The sequence below is a fragment of the Apium graveolens genome, chromosome 4, assembly GCF_009905375.1.
Source record: "Apium graveolens cultivar Ventura chromosome 4, ASM990537v1, whole genome shotgun sequence".
NCBI lineage: Eukaryota > Viridiplantae > Streptophyta > Magnoliopsida > Apiales > Apiaceae > Apium > Apium graveolens.
In genome coordinates, this window is record NC_133650.1 from 310,803,918 (window position 1) to 310,828,608 (window position 24,691).

Consider the following 24,691-nt stretch of genomic DNA (forward strand, 5'->3'; position numbering starts at 1 on the left):
TGAATAATTATAAATGCATGTTATTTAAGTAATTAATTGTCTCACTAGATGTTAATAATGATTATACATGTACATAAATCAGATATTTAACATATAAATAATTGAAATCATCATAATTTACTAAGAGATATAACATACAATAATTTACATGCTAACACACACATACATATAACTTAATCTTATTTTCTTAACAGTAGTGTAAATAAAAAACTAACATTTCTCATACATACAAACATTGAATTTCAAAAACTAATATTTTTCATTAAAATCAACTTTAATATTAACAATAATGTAAATTATACAATAATAAATTTTACATTATTGTATATTATGATTGCAAGTCATTCTGACTTCAGTTATGCATTTTTTTATCTTTTTAAACTGAGTAAGTTAATTTTAAGTTAGTAGTGAACTCAGTAATAATATAGAGCAATACATATACACTACAATATATTTGCAATCATACAACTGTTTTTTACCGTTGTCTGACTGGTAGAGTTTCCGTTGTCTATCCAACACTCGTGTGATCGAAGATTGGACAACGGTTGTTCATAAAGTTGTAATAAGGGAGTTTCAACAACAGTTTTTAATACTGGTTACAATCAAGATTTCACAACGGGAACTCTATTTAACCATTGTTAGGAAATTGTTTAAACAACTGTTTCTTTATTCAACTATTGTCTACCTAACTTAACAACAATGGTTTTGTAGAAAAACCATTGTTGTTAACTTATTCAATATTTTCATAAACAACGGTTTATAAACTTCTTTTAACTAATAAAAACTGTTGTCATGAATGTTTTATGTTTAAAAGACAATGGTGTAAAAGATTTAAACCACTGCAAAAAATATCAAAAGATAACAGTTTTTTTTAAAAAAAATTGTGCAGTGAGACATACAACGGTGTTCACCATTTTTGAAGTGGCTTTCACACAACTGTTTACAAAATTAATCTCATTATTTAAAATAAACCAATTTTAAAATAAAATGGTATTATGATAATCCTATTGTTATTTCACAACTGAAATTAAATTTACAATACAAAGATTCTCTATAAGTATTGTAGCTTCTCTTACATCCTCATTGTTTGACCCTGTCTTGCAGCCATTAACAGCTCTCCTAGTAGGGGGAAACTTTAAGTCTTGACTATTACTTCCATTCTCTAACAGATGAGACATGTCTTCAGGCTTGTTGCACCTTATTTCTGAATGAGGTGATGTTTTCTGTGATAAACTCAACCTCGCTCTTCTCTGTCAAGCACAAATGATCAACACCTGCAGATTCAAGTTGAGAAAGTAGTTGTAGTGGAGTTGCATTTAAGTGCATTGAGATATCAGTTTTACCTGACTTAGCATTATTGCTTCCTGTTTTTGTAGGAGGTCCAGTAGAGTTGTGATTTTTTCACTCACAGTCCTACCTGTGAGTAGAGATGACTATAGCCCCAATTCCGGTGGTAAATATTTTAAGAGCCCATGTTGCTACTGCAGCCACAGGTAGAGGCACAGACTCAAGAATAACAGAGAAGCATCCAACTTCCTGTAATGCCATTTCCGTCTCCACAACCTTAATTCAACATAGTGATAAGTACTTCTCAAAGAAACACTTATTAATTTACATTAAGAAGATATAAATACACATTGGAGATACCTTGAAAGCACTAACAACATTTTTTCCTTGAGGCCTATATCCCACGAGAACACTAATAGCTTGAGGAGTAAGCCCTACGTGACCTATAACAGCACTTCACAATAGCTTTTGCAGCTGTAATTCTTGAATGTGATCCGCCCTCCAGTTTTATTGCATCCATGTCTCCTTCTTTCAATATCCTGACAGTTAAATCAACTGCCTACTCATATCAAAACTACAATATCACCAACGTAGCAAATTTCAAATTATACTCGAATTCTAAGTGCTTGAAAACGTTATCCTGCTAATAATGCAACAGTGAACTAATTTGTGTTTCTAACTAATTAAATATGAGCAGGTTAAAAAGGCACGTAAAAACGAAATACAAAATATCGTCCTAAATTCTCTTTTATAACTTTAGTTCAAACTTGGGTAACTATATTTATTAGTACTTAATATTCAGCTTAATAGATGTCCAGGAAGTGCTTTACATGGGTGTCAATGTCTGACATGGCCCTTAATTCCACTAAAACCCAACTTGATTATCAAAAATAAGATTATTGAATTCGACACCACGTAAACAAATCTAACCCGAAGTAACAAACCTTATGCATTCATAATTAACAAATTTCCTTAAAATTCCTTAAATTTGAAAACTACGAAGTAACAAACATTTCTGTAGTATAAACACCCCCAAAAACTAAAACTAAAACAAACATTTGAATAAAACAAAAAACACCAAAGAATAACAAAGATAAAAAAAAACAAATACCTACTGATTATAAATGCAGGCTCGCCCTGCAGCTCCTTCCCGTTGCATTCTTCTCCTAACAAGATCCAGAGGAAATGTTGCTGTAAAGTGCAAAAACACAGCAGCATCACAAAAAATCAAATACCAACTTCAAAGATCAATACTGAACAATATCAAGAACATAAATAGAGTGAATTGGTAAGGAGATTCGACTTACTTTCATACAAAAATAAAACAAAGAACAGAGAGGACTTATAACAGTTTATCATTTTAACATACCTGTTGAAGAGGCCATGCCCGAGAGGCTACTGCAAGCAAGGCTTACCATTTCGGTAGAATCGTTTGGCCTAATACAAAAAATTCATAAGTTTAGAAATAAAATCACTTGTCACAAAGGTCATACATGATTTAATCACTCCGAAAAATTCACCTTTTAGTATGGCAGTATGATCTCAGCATCTCATAAACCGTAAAGCTTATTGCTATACTAGGTCCTACTTCCTGAATAAAGCAACAATTTGTCTAAGATCAAACGTAGTAACAGGACAGAAAAACAAAGATAAAGAACAAGTATACCAAGAAGACATACCAGCAGCGTAGCTCCCATCCCTTTATATAGACCAAAGAACCCCTCATCTCTGCATATCGTACGAAGCGTGTGCTTCATACCCTGATAATATTCTTCTTCTTCCCCATTCCAGACTGATATTTACTTCTTGTTTTTCTATCTAGATTACTATCAGCAAATGAGGCGATTGATGAAAAATACTTAATCGATGTGATTTTGAAAAAATCAAGGTAAGAAATCGTAGATGGAAGAGGGCAGATGAATGAAGGAGAGGAAAGGGAAATTGGAGATGAAGGAAATTGGATAAGAAATGGAAAGGTAAATTGGGGGAGCTGGGAGCATAACAAAATTAATTAAAGGAAAGAAGTAGTGTGATTGAGAAAAAAAGGGGGAGATAAAGGGGGCAAATGAATTTTGGAAGAATGGGAAAATGGAATTTGATGAGAGGGAATGGAAAAATTGGGTGAAAATGTGAAAATAGTTAATAAATTTTTTAATTTATAAATATTATTATATAATTATTTCTATCATAATTTTTTATCGAAAAAATCATTTTAAAATTAATCTTATAAATCAGGATCGAGTCTCATTTTCGGGAGGGGTACTTTTAACATATTTATTTAATCCTCACATGCAAGATGAATTTCAAATTTTTTCATATGACTAAAATTGATATATATTAACATCCGTACGATTGGATCGTCGAAAAAAATCATTTTAAAAATTAATCTTGTAAATCGGGAATGAGTCTCGTTGTCGGGAGGGGTACTTTTACTGAATTTTTCTTATCTTGACATGCAAGATGAATTACAAATTTTTTTAATAATTTTTTATTATGACTAAAATTGATATATATTAACATCCGTATGGTTGGATCGTCGAAAAAATTATTTTAAAAATTAATCTTGTAAATCGGGAACGAGTCTCGTTGTCGGGAGTGGTTCTTTTACTAGATTTTTCTAATCCTGACATACAAAATGAATTTCAAATTTTTAATAATTTTTTCATATGACTATAATTGATATATCTTAACATCCGTACGGTTGAATTGTCGAAAAAATCATTTTAAAAATTAATCTTGTAAATCGGGAACGAGTCTCGTTGTCGGAAAGGGTACTTTTACTGGAATTTTCTAATCCTGACATGCAAGATGAATTTCAAATTTGTTAATAATTTTTTCACATGACTAAAATAGATATATCATCACATCCGTACAGTTGGATCGTCGAAAAAATTATTTTAAAAATTAATCTTGTAAATCGGGATCGAGTCTCGTTGTTGGGAATGATACTTTTACTGGATATTTCTAATCCTGACATGCAAGATGAATTTCAAATTTGTTAATAATTTTTTCATATGACTAAAATCGATATATCTTAACATCCGTACGGTTGGATCGTCGAATTTTTTTTTAAAATTAATCTTGTAAATCGGGAACGAGTCTCGTTGTCGGGACGGGTACTTTTACTGGATTTTTCTAATCCTGACGTGCAAAATGAATTTCAAATTTGTTAATAATTTTTTTACATTTCTAAAATCGATATATCTTAACATCCGTACGGTTGGATCATCGAAAAAATCATTTTAAAAATTAATTTTGTAAATCGGGAACGAGTTTTGTGTCCGGAATGGTACTTTTACTGGATTTTTCTAATAGTGACATGCAAGATGAATTTCAAATTTGTTAATAATTTTTTCATAGTTCTAAAATCGATATATCGTAACATCCGTACGGTTGGATCGTCAAAAAAATTATTTTAAAAATCAATCTTGTAAATCGGGAACGAGTCTCGTTGTCGGGAGTGGTACTTTTACTGGAATTTTCTAATCCTGACATGCAAGATGAATTTCAAATTTGTTAATAATTTTTTCATATGACTGAAATCGATATATCTTAACATCCGTACGGTTGGAATGTCGAAAAAAGAATTTAAAAAATTAATATTGTAAATCGGGAACGAGTCTCGTTGTCGGGAGTGGTACTTTTACTGGATTTTTTTAATCCTAACATGCAAGATGAATTTCAAATTTGTTAATAATTTTTTCACATTTCTAAAATTGATATATCTTAACATCCGTAAGATTGGATCGTCGGAAAAATCATTTTAAAAATTAATCTTGTAAATCGGGAACGAGTCTTGTTGTCGGGAGTTGTACCTTTACTGGATTTTTCTAATCCTGACATGCAAGATGAATTTAAAATTTGTTAATAATTTTTTCATATGACTAAAATCGAAATATCTTAACATCCGTACGGTTGGATCGTCGAAAAAAGAATTTTAAAAATTAATCTTGTAAATCGGGAACGAGTCTCGTTGTCGGAAGTGGTACTTTTACTAGATTTTTCTAATCCTGACATGCAAGATGAATTTCAAATTTGTTAATATTTTTTTCACATTTCTAAAATTGATATATCTTAACATCCGTATGGTTGGATCGTCGAAAAAATAATTTTAAAAATTAATCTTGTAAATCGGGAACGAGTCTTGTTGTCGGGGGTGGTACTTTTACTAAATTTTTCTAATCGTGACATGCAAGATGAATTTTAAATTTTTTAATAATTTTTTATATGACTAAAATTAATATGTCTTAACATCCGTACGGTTGGATCATCGAAAAATCATTTAAAATTTAACTTGTTAACCTGGAATCTCATTTTATACAGTTATACTTTTACAATGGTTTCCTTGGAACACCATTGTGTAAAGATAAACTAAGACAACGCTTTTTTAATTATAAAACCGTTGTGTTACTATATCAGCTTTTTTCAATCTAACGGCTAATATCTAATCTCATTTCAATCAAAGGTTGTCATTCCGACACTTCAGCAATCCGAGTAAAATGTTTACAACCTATCATGCGCTGCCACCTCATCAGGTGGTGCCCATTTAAATTATAAAATAATTATTTCAGACAACTGTTTTATTCCGTTGTATGAAGGTTTTTAAGACAATCCTTCTAAAAACTGTTGTGTGAATTACACAACGTAATATCTAAAAACTTGTATGAGACCAACTAAGACAACACTTTTGTTTTAACATAAAACTGTTGTATAAGAATATCAGCTATTTTTCGATCTAACGGCCGATATCAAATATCATTTTAATGAAGGGCTCTCATTTCGCCACCTCAGCAATCCTTGTGAATGATTTACCACTTATCACATGCTTCCACCTCAATACGTGGTACCCATTGAAATTCCTCAGACAACTGTTTCCATTCCGTTGTTTGATGGTTTATAGGACAACCTTTCTGAAAAATCGTTGTCTCAATTACACAATGTAATGTCAAAACCGTTGTCTTCTATCCCTAACATAGTAACAAGAGTTTGTAATCGTTGTGTTAAAGATCTATAACAACACTATATTTTAAAAATCGTTGTCTGACTCGATGAGAGGATACAACTTGTACAACAGTTTAAAAAATATGGATATTCGTTGTTTGTTATGGAGCTCACACAACTGTTTTTTCTGCAAAATCAATTCACCGTTGTATGATTTTTTAGGACAACGGTTTTTTTTAAATAAATTCAAGATTTAAATAAAATTCAAGATTTTAGTCAACTCTGTATTCAACATGTATTTAATTTTTTAGCTTTTTATTTGTAAAAATACTAACGGCATTTTACAGAATAAGTTTTATCGTTTATTTTTAAACGTACACTTACTACTCTGTTTATATTTATTCATTAAATATAAAATAACGGGTAAGAAAAATATAATATAATAATAGTTAAGGATATTCACTCCTAAAAATGAAGAAGCATTCGAAACTCCTAATATTATAGAGGGGGATATGAAGCTTGTTGTAGAGAAATTTTATCTCCATTTCTTCAAGATTTGACTCAAGAGCCTATATAAGGATATTGTTGGAATTGCTCTAAAAATATTATAATTGCGTGATATACAAAAAAATTGTACAAAATGATCCGTGCCTCGCACGGTTATTATGCTACTTGTAAATAATGTTTGATTTGAAAATGAACACTAAATAATAGAGTACTATGTTGCATGTGTTAAAATTTACATCCTTTAATAATTGTTTAATCCAACTCAATCATTTTAGTGTCTTATCTTCTTTTAATTCTGTCACAAAAAACGTGGCTTGTCTTTTCAATTCTTGGAACTTTGCTTGTCATTTTATTGATCAGATTATTGTTAGAACGCTTATATATACGGCTTAGAATTTCTACAACTAAGCACAACACAACACATATTGATCAGGTTTATCTTTTTAGCATTTGAACCAATTATTGTTACGTACGTGCACCAGTTTCCTTCTTGTTTCGAAAAGACAGAACTAGTTTCAATAAGCTGTTATTGTTGCAATTACGTATTAAAATTGTTTTTAAATGAGTACTACTTGCTCTCCAAGTACAATAATAAGATAAATTAATTATTTATCGATAGAAAAGTGCTAATTTATATACTTAACATATTTTTTTTAGAGACTATCTATGTTACTTACTAAACATAAGTAGAATTAATTTAATAATAAAAAATTACGGCATCTAAAAAAATCCAGTCCAACAAAAATAAAACACTATATAAATATATGATCCCAATAAAATTATAGATTAATAAATATATATAATGAGAAATATATATTACATTTTTGTTAAATATGGTTTTAATATTATATGCTATTTAATTAAATTTTGAATCGACATTAATCACATTCCTAACCTTACTTATTGCATTCTAAAATTTCGGCATGTTATTTTTATCATATAATAAAAAAATTCGTACGTCGTATACTCACTTATGTATTATCTTGACATTATCTTTTGCATTAATTTCGAATTATAGAGTATTTAAGAGCACTTCCAAAGAACTTTTCAACATGCATCATATTAGCCGGATAATCTATTAAACTATCACTGTCATAGCAGTTTGTAAAGTAATATAAAATGAATTAAGTATCATGATTCTAAAAATTCATAATTTTATCGATTAATCCTTGTAATATGTGACTGATTCAATTTTTAATTTTGTTTAATCAGTATGAATAATTCTTGATCCATACATTATGAATAATCTTATACAAAATAAAATTTCAATTAATACTAAATAGTTATGAAATATATAATATGTTAAATATATAATAATCAAGAAACAACTAATAAAATCTGAATGTTACATTGAATTTAATTAAAATATTAAAACATAACCGATTTTTTATCCAATTATTTTATGTGATTAATCCTAAATTGATACCTCCTCCTATTAATTTTGATTATTAATTTTTACAATATTAGAGCATCTCTGATGGTTGTTGGCTATAATGATTGGATTTTAAAAATAGTATGTAATTATTATTTTTGTTTGTCATAAATATAATGTTTTATTTTAATATGGTAACTAGATGATTTAACATATTGTTAGAGGTCTCCAAAGATTCAACAAATATGGCCAACAGGGTTATCTAAAATTTTAACTAATGATTTTGTACCATTGGACGGAAATGCTAATTTTTAAATAATATAATATCTATAATTATAATAATGATATGCCACATTAATTTTTTAACTAAGGGTTAGACAATTGGAAATGCTCCTAGGTCATACTAATTTATTCTCACTTTTTTAGCTTTTCTTTACCTAATTAACAATGTTAACAAGTAACAACCTATTGAACTCAAGGAAATACATGACATGTTTGTTATCATGTGAATTATAAATAGGAAAAAAATGTCAAAAATAACATTTTTTTTGGTATAAATGATTGAAAATATCAATTCTGATAGGAGATAGCTGAAAATATTGTTTGGGATAAGGTTCTACATTTGAGTATCCTATTTTGTATTAGATATATTCATTTTTTTGTATGATACAAATACTCAAACTGTAAATATGTATCTTTAATAATTTTTTTACATACCCAATTTTGAAAAGCATATTACACTTATCCAATTAAGAAATGCATAATCAAAACGACATTTTCAGTCATATATTTAGAAAATGAGAATTTTGAGCAATTTTATAAAAAAATGGGTATTTTTTGCCATCACCCTATAAATGACATGTTATGAATGTTGTTTAGAATATAAAGATTATTTGCACCACTAAAAAATTCACACATTTACTTTGATATTACTAAAATCAATAAATAATGTCAGCTACATATTTCAGCAATCACCACTAATCCTTTCAGATGAAATGAAAATGAAATTTTTTTACAATTAGGTGCCTCAATTTATTGGAGATGCTTTAACCATACTAACCTAGCACAAACAACTACCACCCCATTTGAAAGGGGCCAACCATCAATCAAGCTCTAAGTGTCTCTGTGTAAGCAGGTCATTTTGCATGGAGAAATAAGATAATTTGCTGGTACAACTGTACAAGTATTAATCACATGCAGGGAGAGCAAATAATTACTTGTAGTATTTGTATTTCTATAGCAGTGCACCTTCCGTAAAAAACACCAAGATATCATAGATTTATAAAGAGAGAACCTCGAGTCTCTTAAGCTGCATCAGCCAATTCTCTCTATTCCCAGACACCAAAATGTACTCTCAAACTGTTGAGCTTGTATCAGAGTGTTATATCAAACCATTCCCTTTACCCGAAAATGCAAGACAACCTATCCATTTGGGGCCATTTGACCTTGCCATGTTCTCAACTCATTACATCCAAAAAGGTCTTCTATTTAAGAAACCTGCAGTCACAAATGATCAAGAAAACCCGATTGAGGCCCTTGTGCAGAAGCTTAAAGAATCTCTCTCTGTCACTCTTGCTCATTTTTATCCGCTTGCAGGTCGCCTTGCGACAAAAAGGGAAGAATTGCCACATTCTTATGTGGTGTTTATAGATTGTGTTAATAGTCCCGGAGCAAGATTTGTGCAGTCGAAAGCGGACTTGACAATTTCTGATATTCTTTTACCAACTTATGTGCCTTTTGTTCAATCATTTTTCGATCATGACAGGGCCATTAGTCATGATGGTCACCATATGTCATTGTTAACAGTTCAAGTGACCGAGCTAAAAGATGGTGTTTTTATTGGTTGTTCACTTAACCACTCTGTGGCTGATGGCACTTCTTATTGGCATTTTTTCAACACTTTATCAGAAGTTTTTATGAAAGATATTGGTAACGAAATTTCAGAAATCTCGAGGCCACCTATATTTGAACGCTGGTTTCCTGATGGATATTGTCCTGTCTTTAACCTTCCTTTCACTCATACTGATCAATTCATAAGCAGGCACGAGGCTCCGGAGCTGAAAGAAAAGATTTTCCATTTCTCTGCAGCAGCCTTAGCAAGAATCAAAGCAAAGGCAAACACTAAATGTCAAAACAAAAGCATCACAATATCGAGTTTACAGGCCTTATCTGCCTTAATTTGGAGATGAATGACTCGTACTCGTGGATTGCCAAAATACCAGATCACAAATTGTAAACTGGCCATGAATAACAGATCAAGATTACACCCTCCACTGTCACAAAATTACTTTGGAAACTGTATTCAGGCAGTAAAAGCCACAACCACTGCTGGAAATCTACTTGCAAATGATTTAGAGTGGGCTGCTTTGCAATTGCACAAAGCTGTAGCTGAACATGATGATAAGGCTGTGAGAAAGTTTGTTGCAGATTGGCTGCCGAGGCCCTTAGTTTACCAACCCGGTCAATTCTTTGATCCGTGTAGCGTTATGATGGGAAGCTCACCGCGGTTTGACATGTATGGAAATGAATTCGGACTTGGGAAAGCTGTGGCAGTTCTAAGTGGCTATGCTAATAAGTTTGATGGAAAAGTTACACTGTATCCGGGACATTAAGGTGGAGGAAGCATGGATCTTGAAATTTGCTTGCGTCCGAAATTCATGACAGCTTTCGAATGTGATGAAGAGTTCTTGGATGGTCTCAATCTTTCTGACTAATTGTCTTGTTACTTAGACAAGCTAGCTTGTGTTTCTTTTCCAGATTGTTATGGACCATTCATCAGTGTTGGACTGATCCAGCACTTGTAAGCCAAGAATAAAACTCTGAAAATTTTAGAATGACGACAATCTCTGTTAGCATTTTATGATTATAAATGATAAAAATAATGAAAATCTCTTATTATTTTCTTTCACGCTCACACATTATACTTTTTATCCTAGTAAAAACTAACCCGAAATAAAACTGAAAAATCGAATCGTCTAAAATGTTTCGGTTCCGGTTATAGATTCCGACTGACCGAAAATAGCTGAACCAAACTAAGTGTTATTAATTTAATATATATTTACTACATAATATTTTGATATATAAATTTATAAAAATATAAAAAACATATTTTGCACGTTTAGTAAGTAGTAACTGGTGTGCAGTGTGTTCAAACATAGCTGGACCATAATTTACTACACAGCTACCGGACAGAGACACAGACATTACTATACATCACCTACTACAAACTTCGTGATAGTACAGGTGGCTCCTAGAAGTACTAGTTACGGACTCCTTACTCTATCCAGCCCCGTTTATCTTTAGTCCGGACTAGTGGTTTCCAGTGACCCAATTCTTGAGAGGCCCAACACGTGAGGCACATGTCCAAACACGCGATAGAGATAGCAGTCATTGATCAATCATTGTCATTGGTCAATCATGAAAATAATCTGGGCACGTCAAGACACATGTAAGATATCCTCCGCTCGCATAACCAACAACTACGATTCAAATGTACCAACCTTTAAACCCTACCATTTATAGCCTAAGAAGTAGAGTTTTTGGGGTTAATCACTCTCATACACATTCATATACACATACAGCTACATTGCATGCCTATCTATCTTCATCTTCCCCAAAGCAAGTTCTTACCTCAAGGACGCCGCACGACTCCAACCCCTTTGGGTGTTGTTTTGCAAAACCCCACAACAGTGTTACACCACAACCGTTACAAGGATCCAGACGCGGCGTCGGAGGAGCAGCTCCGCACACCGGAGTTATCACTTCCGTCTTCCGGATCTTGGTTTTACAGTTTCGGCATTACCATCTACAAAGCTCAAAGATCAGCTTAAGTGGTACAACTGAAATCTCAATTTCTCGTACTGTTTGTTTTAAACTTTTTTTATTATGCTGTAGCATGATTTTTATTGAATGTGAAACTAAGCAATATTCTGGCAGAGCCTTGTGTAATATGAAGCATGATTTTATCAGTTTATTTGTACTCTTCAAATGTTTTTCTTTTCTTTTCGTTTCGACTAAGATATAAAGCACTCTACTTCATGTTCTGTCATCTGCTGGAATAATTTTTAGTCTGCTAAAATTTCATTTGTGGATATATAAATAGAGAACTTGAAACTTTTAAAGTGCATTAGCTAATTTTTGCTGTTCTCAGACGCGAAAATGTACTCTCAATCTGTTGAGCTCGTATCAGAGTGTTTTGTCAAACCATCCCCTTTTCCAGAGAGGGCAAAACAACTATGTCATCTGGGGCCATTCGACCTTACCATGCTATCAGTTCATTACATCCAGTAGGGTCTTATGTTTAAAAAACCCGAACTAGCAAATGATCAAGAAAATCCAGTTGAGGTTCTTCTGCAAAAGCTTAAAGATTCTCTTTCTGTCGCACTTGTTCATTTTTATCCACTTGCAGGTCGCCTTGTGACAAAAAAGGAAGAATCACCGCATTCTCATGTGGTGTTTATAGATTGCATTAACAGTCCCGGTGCTAAATTTGTTCACTCGAAAGTGGAGTTGAGAATTTCTGATATTGTTTTACCAACTTACGTGCCTTCAGTTGTTCATTCATTTTTCGACCATGACAGGGCTGTTGTTTATGATGGTCACACAATGTCATTGCTAACAGTTCAAGTGACTGAGTTAAGAGATGGTGTCTTCATTGGCTAAAGAGCACATGCACCTCTGTCAATTCATGTTTATATTTCAATGAACATTTTTATGTATTATGACATGTAGTACTGATTAAGCCACACAAGGGTACTCTAGACTTTTAGCAACTCTCTGCATATTTTTGTTAGTTAGTGGCAGTACATCTTTTGGCACATATAGGTGCACAATGTCAACTTTGAATTCAGTTTTTTCAGATCCAATCAAGAGACCTTTGAACTGCTTTGTTCTCCCTACTATTCTTGTGTCTGGTCCTTCATTTAGCTCTTCATTTGATAAAAGTATCATTGGCTGCTCGATGAACCACTCCGTTGCTGATGGCACCTCTTTTTGGCACTTCTTCAACATGCTGTCAGAAGTTTTTATGAAAAAAATTGGAAATTGTCCAGTTTTCAGCCTCCCTTTCACTCATACTGATCAATTCATTAGCAGGTATGAAACTCCAGAGCTAAATGAAAGAATTTTCCATGTCTCTGAGGCCGCCTTAGCAAGAATCAAAGCAAAGGCAAACTCTAAATGTGGAAACAGAAGCATCGAGATATCAAGTTTACAAGCCTTATGCGCAATAGTGTGGAGATATGTGACTCGTGTTCGTGGATTACCACAAGATCAGATCACAATATGTAAGCTAGCTGTAAATATCAGATCAAGGCTAGATCCTCCACTGTCACAGAATTACTTTAGAAACTGTATTCAATCGGTTGAAGCAACGACCACAGCTGGTAATCTGCTCAAAAATGATTTCGAGTGGCCTTCTTTGCAATTAAACAAAGCTGTGGCTCAACATGATAATAAGGCTATAAGCCACTCTGTAGAAAAATGGCTGCAGAATCCCACCATAAACCAACTCTCTCCAGTTGTTGACTCGTGCAGTGTCGGATAGGGGGCTCACCACGGTTTGACACGTATGGAAACAAATTTGGTCTGGGAAAAGCTGTGGCAGTTCCGAGTGGTTATGGTAATAAGTTTGATGGAAAAGTTACATTGTACCCTGGGCTTAAAGGTGGAGGAAGCATGAATATTGAAATTTGCTTGTCCGCGGATTCAATGACAGCTTTGGAATGTGATAAAGAGTTTTCGGATCTTCTTAATTTCTCTGGCTGATCCTGTTTACTGTCGTGGTTTGACAATTCTGTCAATCCCAAACACCATAATGCATTCTCAAACTGTTAGGCATCTATCTAACTGTTTTATCAAATCATCCTTCCTGCCAGAAAAGGCGAAACAAGCCTTTCATCTGGGACCATTCGTGCTCGACAACCTCTCAGAGCATTACATCCAGAAGGGTCTTTTATTTAAGAAACCTGCAGTTTCAGATGATCAAGAAAACCCGTCAAAGTTCTTGTACAGAGGCTGAAATACCAGCTCAGTTAGGCATTCAGACCGTCACAGATCAGCTTTCACTAATCTCAACTGTCTGATATTACAGAATCAGCCCATGCACTTTTATACTCTCGATATTATTAACTGACAGGGAATCAGTACCGAAATCGCACTATAATAAAATCATTAAATTCAACATTGAGTACTTTACAAGTACTACTTTAACATTATTGAACCTGTAAGAAAAATTAATCAGGTAAAACAAACAAGTTTATACATGTGTGAGTTCATCTTCTTTATACCTTCTGGATAGATTTGAGTTCTGCTCGAGTTCAAGCTCGAGTACTTGACCTTAAGCGCCAGAAAAAAACTCTAACAAACCAACAAATAACTTAAAAAAAACTTAAAAATGAGATGATCATTTACAGCCCTGAACCATCAAGGTGCTCTGTAACAGCCATTTGAAGAACCTGGGGGAAAATCTTTAGAAATGTCTCCATGTATTATTTTCAAAACTAAAACCGAGAAATTCTAAACAAATTCAACAACCGGAGTTAATTTTAAAGTCTCAGTTTCATACCTAATAGAATACCTATTATTATAGAGAAACCTTATGACAACTAGCAAAAATGGGACTTGGTTACAATATGCTCAACAAACCAACTGATAATAGATACTAGTTTGAGGACAGGATCTAGTAATGAGCACCGAGAGACACATGTACCTCCTAAAATCAAATTTTACGTTTTTCCACCATTAAAATTTTAAAATGTATGAAAGTGCTCCCGTAAAAATTTTAAAATCTAAGCGTGTCTTCCCAAAATTTGCATGTATCCCCAAAAGGAAAATTCCTGGATCCCCTGCCTAGTTTCTGGACGATAGCCGGAGTTGGTTTTTCAGAACACCACCACAAACTTCAGTCTGGTCCATTTCCAGGAGCATGGCAGTGACCTTAGAGCCGGCCAAACGAACGGTTTGGATTGGCCCGCTCGCTATTCGGCTCGCCAGAAATTCGTACAGTTCGCCTCGAGACGTGCCGAGTCACTATTCGGATAGAACCGGTAATTAAAACGAACCGAGCACGAGCTAACAATCTGAAAACCGTAACCGGCCCGTAACCGGCCCGTAACCGGACCAGCCCGACACGCTGTAACCGCCAAAGAACTCGAAGGCGCGAACCGGCACGGCTCGGCCCGCGAGTTTGCTTAATAAAGTTTGCTTAATAAAAAATGGAAAACCATGACTGCTGTCTCTATCATATCTCTCGTCGATGATTTCATTTCTTCTTTTTCAGGCTCAGGTTTGGAGCCGTTACCATTTGGCCTGTAAACCATTTTTGGAGCTAGCTACAAATTAATTACCACTCCTGCTTATTGTTTAAATATTAATCCATCCTATCATTTTACCCAATTTTCTTACTTTTCTTTATAAATAACATTTTTTCTTAACTTTTATGTCACTCTCCCAATATATATTAATCAAGGGACAGAGGGAGTAGTAATTTATCTGAAATTAAAAAAAACCAAAAATACGAGTAAATTGTTAAAAAGGTTAAATGTTAAAAATGTGTTAAAAATAGAAAAACTTTTTCAATATAAAAAAAGTAAAATAAAAACAGAAATAAAAAAAGAAGTAAAATTGAAACAAAAATGCAAAATCTTAGTTGTATAAAGTAAAAAACAAAACATAAAAAATTCAAAAAAAAAACAAAAAGTCATCAAAGTGATTAACTGTTATTCGCCTAATTCGCAGGACACCTTATTCGTCAATTCGTCTATTCGTGGCCCGCCAGAATTCGCCGGACCGCCTGGGTCGTCTAATTCGCGAGCCGGTCCCGGGTTCTTATTCTGTTAAATCGGCCCGGCGGGGCACGGCACGTCCAGATTCACGGGCCGTTCACGAACTACCTAATTCCTGAACCGGACCGTCGAAAATTCGACCCGGCACGCTCGGCCCGACCGTTTGGCCGGTTCTAGATGACCTTAGCTGCCCCGGGTTCTTATTCTGTTTAATCGGCCCGGCGGGGCACGGCACGTCCAGATTCACGGGCCGTTCACGAACAACCTAATTCCTGACCCGGACCGCCGAAAATTCGACCCGGCACGCTCGGCCCGACGGTTTGGCCGGTTCTAGATGACCTTAGCTGCATGATCAACTCTAACAAATATATTCAATCATTTAAGTTCAACCAATCCATAAACAGTACTTTACAAATATATTTCAATCATTTAAGTTCAACCAATCCATAAACAGTCATATGCCGAAAAATAAATATATTCAATCATTTAAGTTCAACCAATCCATAAACAGTACTTTACAAATATATTTCAATCATTTAAGTTTAACCAATCCATAAACAGTCATATGCCGAAAAATAACGTATACAATTTAGTGGGACGGAGGGAGTAGTGCATGCACAAGAGATGGAGCAATACCTTACTAACAATTTTAAAAACTACTAAAGTGTTGTGCTATATAAAGCAATGGAAACCCCTTTTCCATTTCAAGGTGGGATACAAGTTTTCACATCTATAATTCCACCTTCAAGGAGCAACTTTGAATGATCGTATCTCATTCATCCCTTAACCATTTTGAGTGTTTCAAAATGCCTCGGAACGCTCTCACGGAGGAGAACATACTCCAAGCGACACCCACTTAAGAACGACTCAAAATGACTTGACAATGTGGGGCTCAATACCCACATTTTCCAACAGCTGGTACACTACTCAAAAAAGATGTCGAGTGGGCTTCTTTGCAATGTGGCTGAACATGATAATAAGGCTATAAGCCAGTCTGTGGCAAAATGGCTGCAGAATCCCACCATTTACCAACTCTCTCGAGTTGTTGACTCTTGCAGCGCTCGGATAGGGGGCTCACCACGGTTTGACACGTATGGAAACGAATTTGGACTGGGAAAAGCTGTGGCAGTTCTGAGTGGATATGGTAATAAGTTTGATGACAGCTTTTAGACCATAAACGCTTTTCCAGACAGCAGTTTTTAGAATTTATCAAACACTTTTTATGACAGTTTGCTATTGCTAATAGAAGTTTTTAGACCAAAAACGCTTTTTCATAGAGCAGCTTTTAGAACTTAGCTGTCTTGTAGCTGTCTATGACAGTAATAGCAAACGGGGCCTAAGAGTGAATTGCCCACAGAATACAAGAGCTGCAGGGAAATCGCAGTATAAAAAAGTAAGAATAAACATATTCAAGACAAATGTCGTTACGATAAGACATTAATTTTAAAAGGACTTTAACATGAGTAAACCTGCAAGAAATTCTTGTAAGGTAAACCAAAGGAGTTCCTTGTATCTGAGGGTTCGCCAAAGCATAAGCTTCAGGATAGATTTGAGTTGTTTTGCTCGAATTCAAGCTCAAAAACAACTTGAAATGCAGTAAGAGCCCAAAAACCTCGAACAAACCAGCAAAACAGACACAAAATAAATCCCAAAATGGTATGCCACCAGAAAGCTGGACTGTAAACAGCCCTGTATGATCAAGGTGCTCTGTTAGAGCCGTTGTAATCACCTCGAGAAATATCTTTCAAATTGTCTCCATATTTTATTTTCAAAACTAAATCCGACAAATTCTAAACAATCCCAAAATCCGGAGTTAATTTTAAATCCTCAACTTCAAACCTAATAGAATACTTATTATGAAAAAATTCTTAGGACTACTTGCAAAAAAAGGACTTGGTTCCCAACCCTTCAAAATAAACTCACTCATAATAGATACCTAGGTTCTTGACTACATCCTGAATTGGTTTAGTCCGAAGACCACCCCAACAGAGATGGCCCTGAATTTAAGAGACTAGATTTTCATTAAGCGAAAGATTGGCCAGCTGCTCAGCTGAATTAGTTTGCGTCTGTGAGACATTCTTCAGAACGTCCATTGCCTCAGCAACTTTAGCCTTCAGTGCATCAGGTGACTCGAGCAGATGCAAAACTTCAGTTTGGTCCATTTCCAGGAGCATGCCGGTGACCTTAGCTGCATGATCATGCTCCAGCTGATCCACTAGTGGGTAGAGATTTTCTCCCAACATCTGTCACCAAAAAGGAGACATGTTAGTTTACAAATCAAGGACATATCATAAGTACAATCAAGATTATGGTGAGAGGCTCACAGTTCTCTGCTGATCAGCTGGTGCATTTGCTAGGGCAGAAGCTAATGCTGTAATTGGCATAGGCTGCTGAACTGGAATAGCATCCCGTGGAAGTGCACCTCCCATATCGTAAGGAATAGGGAGCACTCCTCCACCAACACCTGGCATGTTCACATCTGTAACATTGCGACCTGGTGGAAAACGATAAATGCGCCCCCTTGGCATCATCTGAAAAACATTTTTCAACTTTAGACATGCAATTTTAAGACGTAATCCTAGATATAAGCAAATTAACTAGCATGTACAAGTTACTTAACCTGCTGCTGCATTAAAGGAACAGGCTGCTGAGCCTGTTGTATAGGTCCTGCTCCGCGCCTCCCAGCAGGCCTCTGTCCATGAGGGACCATAGGCATGTAAAAATTTGGTATAGCACCACCTGGCCTCATTCCCGGAACCATCGGTTGCTGATAGCCAAACCCAGCCTAAAAGGTACAAATATGTGATTGAAACAATCGAGTTTTGACTAAACATTATAATCCTAATTACTAATAAATTGATTATTTAAAAGAAGTAATATAACAACTATAATATTTTGTTTAATTTTAAACTGGTTGGGTTTCAACCTATCAATTTACAGTAAATTAAAAACTATGATGGACGGATTTGTAAGTGCTATATACAGAATTCAAAAGAAAATTGAGCATTCTGAACCGGAACTTTTAACATCAACATAGCTACAGGACATGTTAACAAGGAACAGAAGGTGGCATTACTCAAATAAAAGAAGTTTTAATCATGTTACTTGGAACAGGCAAAGAACACATATTTATGAAAATATATGCTATACTTCTCCGGTTAGTATTAATTTCATGTACTCATCAACATAACTGGTTCTAGGTATCGAATAAAATCAAGAGAAATATATTGCAGGGCAATGCAAACCACAACTTCCATACACCATCACATATTTACAAAAAACGGAGCATAGTGTATAGGGAACTAAAACCAACATTTCAATAAAAAAACTGAGATATAATTCATTTTTAGGAGCTTAAAACAGTGAAGCGCAGAAAGTGGTACCTGGGAAGGAAACATTGCAGGAGGGCCTTGCCCATAAAAGAGTTGCTGTCCGAAACCAGCTGCACCAGGTGGATACATTGGCATCCGAGGAGCCACAGTAGGTGGTATTGCAACCGGCCTCATTTGAGAGAATTGTGCCTACATGTTAAGTAAAATGATTAAAATCATTTCTTTACAAGTCATGCTCATGTGATGCAGGACAAAAATTAAAAACATAAAATAAAAATAAAAGATAAGTTTGGGAGGATTAAGCGCATAAGTTCACTATCCATACAGTAAATTAACCTTAACAAGAACCTCTATTCCCTGTGATTTTTCACCACGAAGAGATGAATATATTTGGATCAGATACAACACTAATGCATACATTAGAATCACACGACTATAACACAAAACAAAAAAGAACTGAAAAGAAACATTATAGCTTTAAGTACATACACACGGTTAACTTCAGTGATGCATATAATATATGTTATTGTTTATAGTATGTTCTTCATAATTTTAATACATTTGACAATTCAGAATACAAACTGAAAATCTCACCAAATAACTCAGTAGCTTCACAATGGGATTGACATTCAGATAAATCTAGAACAGAATTGTGTTGCAGATTTTAATCGGGGATATTTCTGACTACAGAAAATGCAAAATGGTATACGAAGAGTGAGATAACACAGGAGGCAGATAAGGGAGAGAGGAAGCTAAACCAGTTATTTCTTTCGAAAAATTCAGGGACAATGCTGAACTTGGAATTGAAACTTAAATGTAGCTGTGTTATCGAGTATCAGAGTCCAATGTGATATTGATCAAGTGAAGAAGAAACAATTGACAGGAACACAGGATAGGGAGATGTTTTGATGAATGAGAAAAATATTGCGGAAATTTAAGATGTAATTTATCTAATATCCAATTTAGAGAAAGAGTATGCCTTTTACATTTGTTGGTTTATTAACACTCCCCATACTGCCCTTGCTCATGATAACAGATATTTTTAGTAATGTCGACAACAGATTAATGAACCACAACACACTAAAAAACATGACACATAGCAAAAAACTACTGTAAAATTCGTGAACTTCATAGTCGCGAGTTGATTGGTAAGCTAATTGTGATGCACAATCCACAAAATTAGATGGAACAAGAACATGTACTCACTAAGGTTCCAATTGTATGTAAAGTAAAATACTCAATTACATTCATGCTGCAAGTAAATATGTTGAAAAATATATTACCTGCAGCCTAGCTCTTCTCTCCTCTTTCCGCTGAGCAATGGCAACATAAAGTGGTTTGCTCACAGTCATCTTCCCATTCATCTCAGCAAGCTGCAGCATAAATGAAACATATTAAGATACTAGTAAATAATAATAAATATGAGCAAAAAATATTTGCTTACAGCTCGAGTAGCTTCTTCAGCAGTGGAGAATGCAACAAATCCAGATCCTCGGCTGATTCCACTCGGATCACGCATAACCTATGAAGACGAGAAAAAATACAGACACAATTTAAAGAGGACTGCAAAAATAATGGACTCTTAAGACATGACACGGCGTGCACAAAGACATTGATAAGATACTTTTAACATTCTAAGTAAACATCTGAACACACATTTACATACCTTGGAAGATGTGATGGTTCCGAATTCAGAGAATAAACCCTTCAGTTTCTCATCATCAATGGAGTCGTCTAAATTTTTGATATACAGATTCAATCCTTTAAACTTGTCCAAATTTTCCTTCGCAGTTTGCTCAAACTGACTTTTTAATTCCAACAACCTTTCAGATTTCTTCTGTGCTTTGCCAACATACAACTCCTTATCATCAAACTTTTTTCCGTTTACAGCTGCAACAACCTCAGCAGCAGCATCAGCACTATCAAAGTTAACAAACCCAAAGCATCTGGATTTACCATCCCCATCTTTCATCACTACAGCACTAGTAATTGTTCCGTACTCTCCAAATATTCTCTTAAGATCATCTTCAGTTGTAGATGCAGACAGATTCTTCACATATATATTGTTGAACTTTGCCTTACTCAAAACAGCATCTCTTTCCTCTTTACGGATATAATGCCCAACATACACTTGTTTATCATTGATCAACATGCCATCTAGCTTATCTATCGCGTTTTGTGCAGCTTCTTTGCTATCAAACTGAACAAAACCATAACCTTTAGACTGGCCAGAAGAATCAGTAGCTATCTTAGATGAAAGGATAGTGCCAAAACTTGAAAAAGTCTCATGTAGAGCTTTGTTGTCGATAGACCTGTCCAGATTCTGCACAAATGTACAACAGATGGTTTGCAAAGTAAGTAACAAACTTCCAAAACATAGCACTAAGAAAGAACCATATAGTATATGAAAACATACATTGAAACATAGGTATAAAAACATACAAATGGAGATTGGAGGAGCCGAGTAAAGAGACTAAAATTATCATTATCATTTAAAAAAAATGCTAATCCTTCTTATCACACATTAAAAATCTCCCAAACACATTAGACACCCAAAGAAGCAGAGCAGGTACATCAAATTATTACCCGTATTGTAAAAATGAGAACTATAAACTGAAGAGGATCCTAGATGCAATCAAAGCAGGCACATCATTCCCATTATTACCCTTACTATAAAAATAAGAACTATAAACTAAAAGACGAACTTCGATGCAATCAAAATACTTAATATGTAGATAATTAAGGATTAAAAATCAAATACCTTGATAAATATATTTCCTACTCCACTCTTACGAATGCTGGGATCACGATTAGAGTACATAACCCGAATCGATTTGCCATTCACTGGAGTGAAGTTCAGCACATCCATTGCCCTTGCCGCTGTACATAATTGATAAAAAGAGTGTTAGATATAAAAATCAGGAGATATGATAAAGAACTATTGCAGAAATACAAAGCTTGTTGTCCAGACTCCACATGTCTCCAAAAAAACTGCAGTCACCTATTACAAAGATGTGTTATAATATATGTTAACTAAGTACATTACTCCAACTAGTTCATGGTGCCCTGTATTACACCCATTAAGTATCTTATGAACTTAATTCAACCTCCAGACAGTTTTTCTCCACGACTACAGTTTACATTAATGAAAAGTGAAAACAAATACTAAATTTTAACTTATGACCGATAATTAAAATGCAGACAAATCTTATTTCCAAACAGAAATACTTTAGCATGATAACATTAGTGATCATCAGTAGTCTTGCTGGAGGATCAAACTAAACTTGTCATACAAAATATAAACGACAACTATTAATAAAATTTGAGAAATCAAACAAATAGATATAATAGTGTCATGCTGTTAGCAAATGCTATTAAGTAAATTAATCGCTCAAATCCTATATATATACACAAATTGTTTTGTCGAATATAAGGTATGATCATGTTAAGTCATCCAACTTACACCTCTTACACCTTGCAATTTTAGAACTGGCCTAGTATGATCATGAATTAGATATGTATCTTGACCTCCACAGCTTCGCAATTTACCACTTCAGCATTGCTAATCAGCATATCACTTGATTGATTCCGCAAAATCATATCCCTAATACTAATCACTATTAACAAAAACAAAGTACCTTATACCTCTTACACCTCCACATCGAATATAAGGTATGATCATGTTAAGTCATCCAACTTACACCTCTTACACCTTGCAATTTTAGAACTGGCCTAGTATGATCATGAATTAGATATGTATCTTGACCTCCACAGCTTCACAATTTACCACTTCAGCATTGCTAATCAGCATATCACTTAATTTATTCCGCAAAATCAAATCCCTAATACTAATCACTATTAACAAAAACAAAGCCCCTTATACTACTTTACCATTGAAGATAAATAAAAGAAATTCATAAAATTTAAAATCCACTTAGTCACAAACTACATATATTTGGATTTTCTGTGGTATGTACATGGACACACAATAAAAAGTGATGTGTCAAATTTTGGTTGGTCTTTCAATCATAAATGTTAATGGACCTCCTGAATTCGGCTCAATTCTACCAATAAGAATACTCCAAAATCATAAAAGTTAGTGCTTAGTACAGTGTGTGTACTTGACACACACTAAACAAATCCTATAAACATAATTCCCAAAAAACAAAAACAAAAGTTACAAAACATAAAACACCTGCAATATTGTACTCGCAAGTACAAACATGTCTAACATTATAATATGTAATGTTCCCCCAATCCCAAAATAATAGTCATTTTTTACATGTATTTCAAGATGTAATTCCAAAGAAAAACGAAATGTAATCCAATCCCAAACATTAATCCTTTTTACGCGTATTTTAAGGTATTGTAATTCAGAATAAAAATGAAAAATAATCAACAGAACTAACAATGGGTATCAACACTTAAATATACGTGTAAAAACTAAAAAAAATTTGAACACACTAATCATTTTTGGTACGGAGAAAGTAATATTGATTAAAACAAACACATTCATGCGTACATATAAAAAAATAAAAAACATACGAATGTGTGAAGTGAATTACCATCTTGGGGATTGTGATAATTAACATAACCATAACCAAGCGAAAGCTGAGTAGTAATATCCTTACAAACCCTAACAGAAGCCACATTCGCCACTTGACTAAACATATCATACAGCTGTCCATCGGTCACACTATGATCCAAATCTCCGATATAAAGCGACGTCGTCGACACCTGATTCGCCCCGCCATTCACTCCCACAACCGCCGACACCCCATTACCTCCACTCACCGGAACCTGCGGCTGCTGCACCTGAATCTGAGCCATAACCCTAACCCTAGCTAATTTTTTCAAGATTTTTTTTTTAAAAAAGCTAACGATCCACGATCGTTATTAATAGATATATAGATTAAAGATTTATGAATGTGTAGATATAGAGATTATGGAGACGATGTTTTTGTGTTTTTGGGATTATTATGGGGGTGGAAGAGCAGAGATAAAAAACTGCACCGCAACGTTTTAGATTGTAACTGTTGTGCATTATATATACAGTTAGGTCGGATTTTACGAGGTCGAAAGAAATGTTGGCCGTTGGATGGGTTGGGGTACAGGTGTATCTTGGGTTTCATCTACGGCTGTGATTGTATGTTGAGTTTGTGAGTTGGCAAGAAGTGTGTTTGTTCGAGTAAAGGACAAATTTTATTTGATTTGGGATTTGATTATTTATGGTAGTAGAGTACGAGATTTTGTTACTATAATTTGGGATTGTGCGAAATAATTTGATTGATTAAAAAAAGTTAAAATAATATTGAAGTAAAGACAAATAAGTAATAATGATGTACATTTACGTACTTTCAATTCTTTTATTTTAGAATACATTTTAAAGAAATTATCAAAAATATTATTTTTTCAATTTTTTTTTTACGATTTTACTGTCTTTTGATTTTTTTTTTGCAAAATACGGA

General features: G+C 34.2%; 2 protein-coding genes and 2 pseudogenes across 4 annotated transcripts; 2 read left to right on the plus strand and 2 right to left on the minus strand.

Moving 5' to 3' along the window:
- Window positions 1–1,007: 1,007 nt before the first annotated feature.
- Window positions 1,008–3,180, minus strand: LOC141717329 (uncharacterized). Of its 3 annotated transcripts, none has more exons than XM_074519412.1 (7): window positions 2,967–3,180; window positions 2,808–2,878; window positions 2,657–2,724; window positions 2,403–2,478; window positions 1,648–1,826; window positions 1,344–1,563; window positions 1,008–1,250 (listed from the first exon to the last, which is right to left on the minus strand). In XM_074519412.1, the coding sequence occupies exons 1-5, from the start codon at window positions 3,042–3,044 to the stop codon at window positions 1,700–1,702; spliced, it is 420 nt and encodes a 139-aa protein (XP_074375513.1). In that variant the 5' UTR covers window positions 3,045–3,180; the 3' UTR covers window positions 1,008–1,250; window positions 1,344–1,563; window positions 1,648–1,699. The 3 variants fall into 3 exon arrangements, with proteins under 3 accessions (XP_074375513.1, XP_074375512.1, XP_074375514.1); XM_074519411.1 differs by having other exon boundaries at window positions 1,008–1,274; XM_074519413.1 differs by having other exon boundaries at window positions 1,008–1,274; window positions 2,399–2,478.
- A 5,973-nt stretch (window positions 3,181–9,153) lies between these two features.
- Window positions 9,154–10,940, plus strand: LOC141717331 (putative acetyltransferase At3g50280; annotated as a pseudogene).
- Window positions 10,941–12,242: 1,302 nt separating this feature from the next.
- LOC141720136 (putative acetyltransferase At3g50280) lies at window positions 12,243–13,905 on the plus strand (annotated as a pseudogene).
- Window positions 13,906–17,629: 3,724 nt separating this feature from the next.
- LOC141721753 (polyadenylate-binding protein 2-like) lies at window positions 17,630–24,225 on the minus strand. The gene is made up of 9 exons (XM_074524825.1): window positions 23,789–24,225; window positions 21,985–22,103; window positions 20,890–21,546; window positions 20,668–20,745; window positions 20,507–20,596; window positions 19,275–19,412; window positions 18,512–18,676; window positions 18,216–18,422; window positions 17,630–18,134 (listed from the first exon to the last, which is right to left on the minus strand). Exons 1-9 carry the CDS (start codon window positions 24,051–24,053, stop codon window positions 17,895–17,897), a joined length of 1,959 nt encoding a protein of 652 aa, XP_074380926.1. The 5' UTR covers window positions 24,054–24,225; the 3' UTR covers window positions 17,630–17,894.
- Window positions 24,226–24,691: the final 466 nt, after the last annotated feature.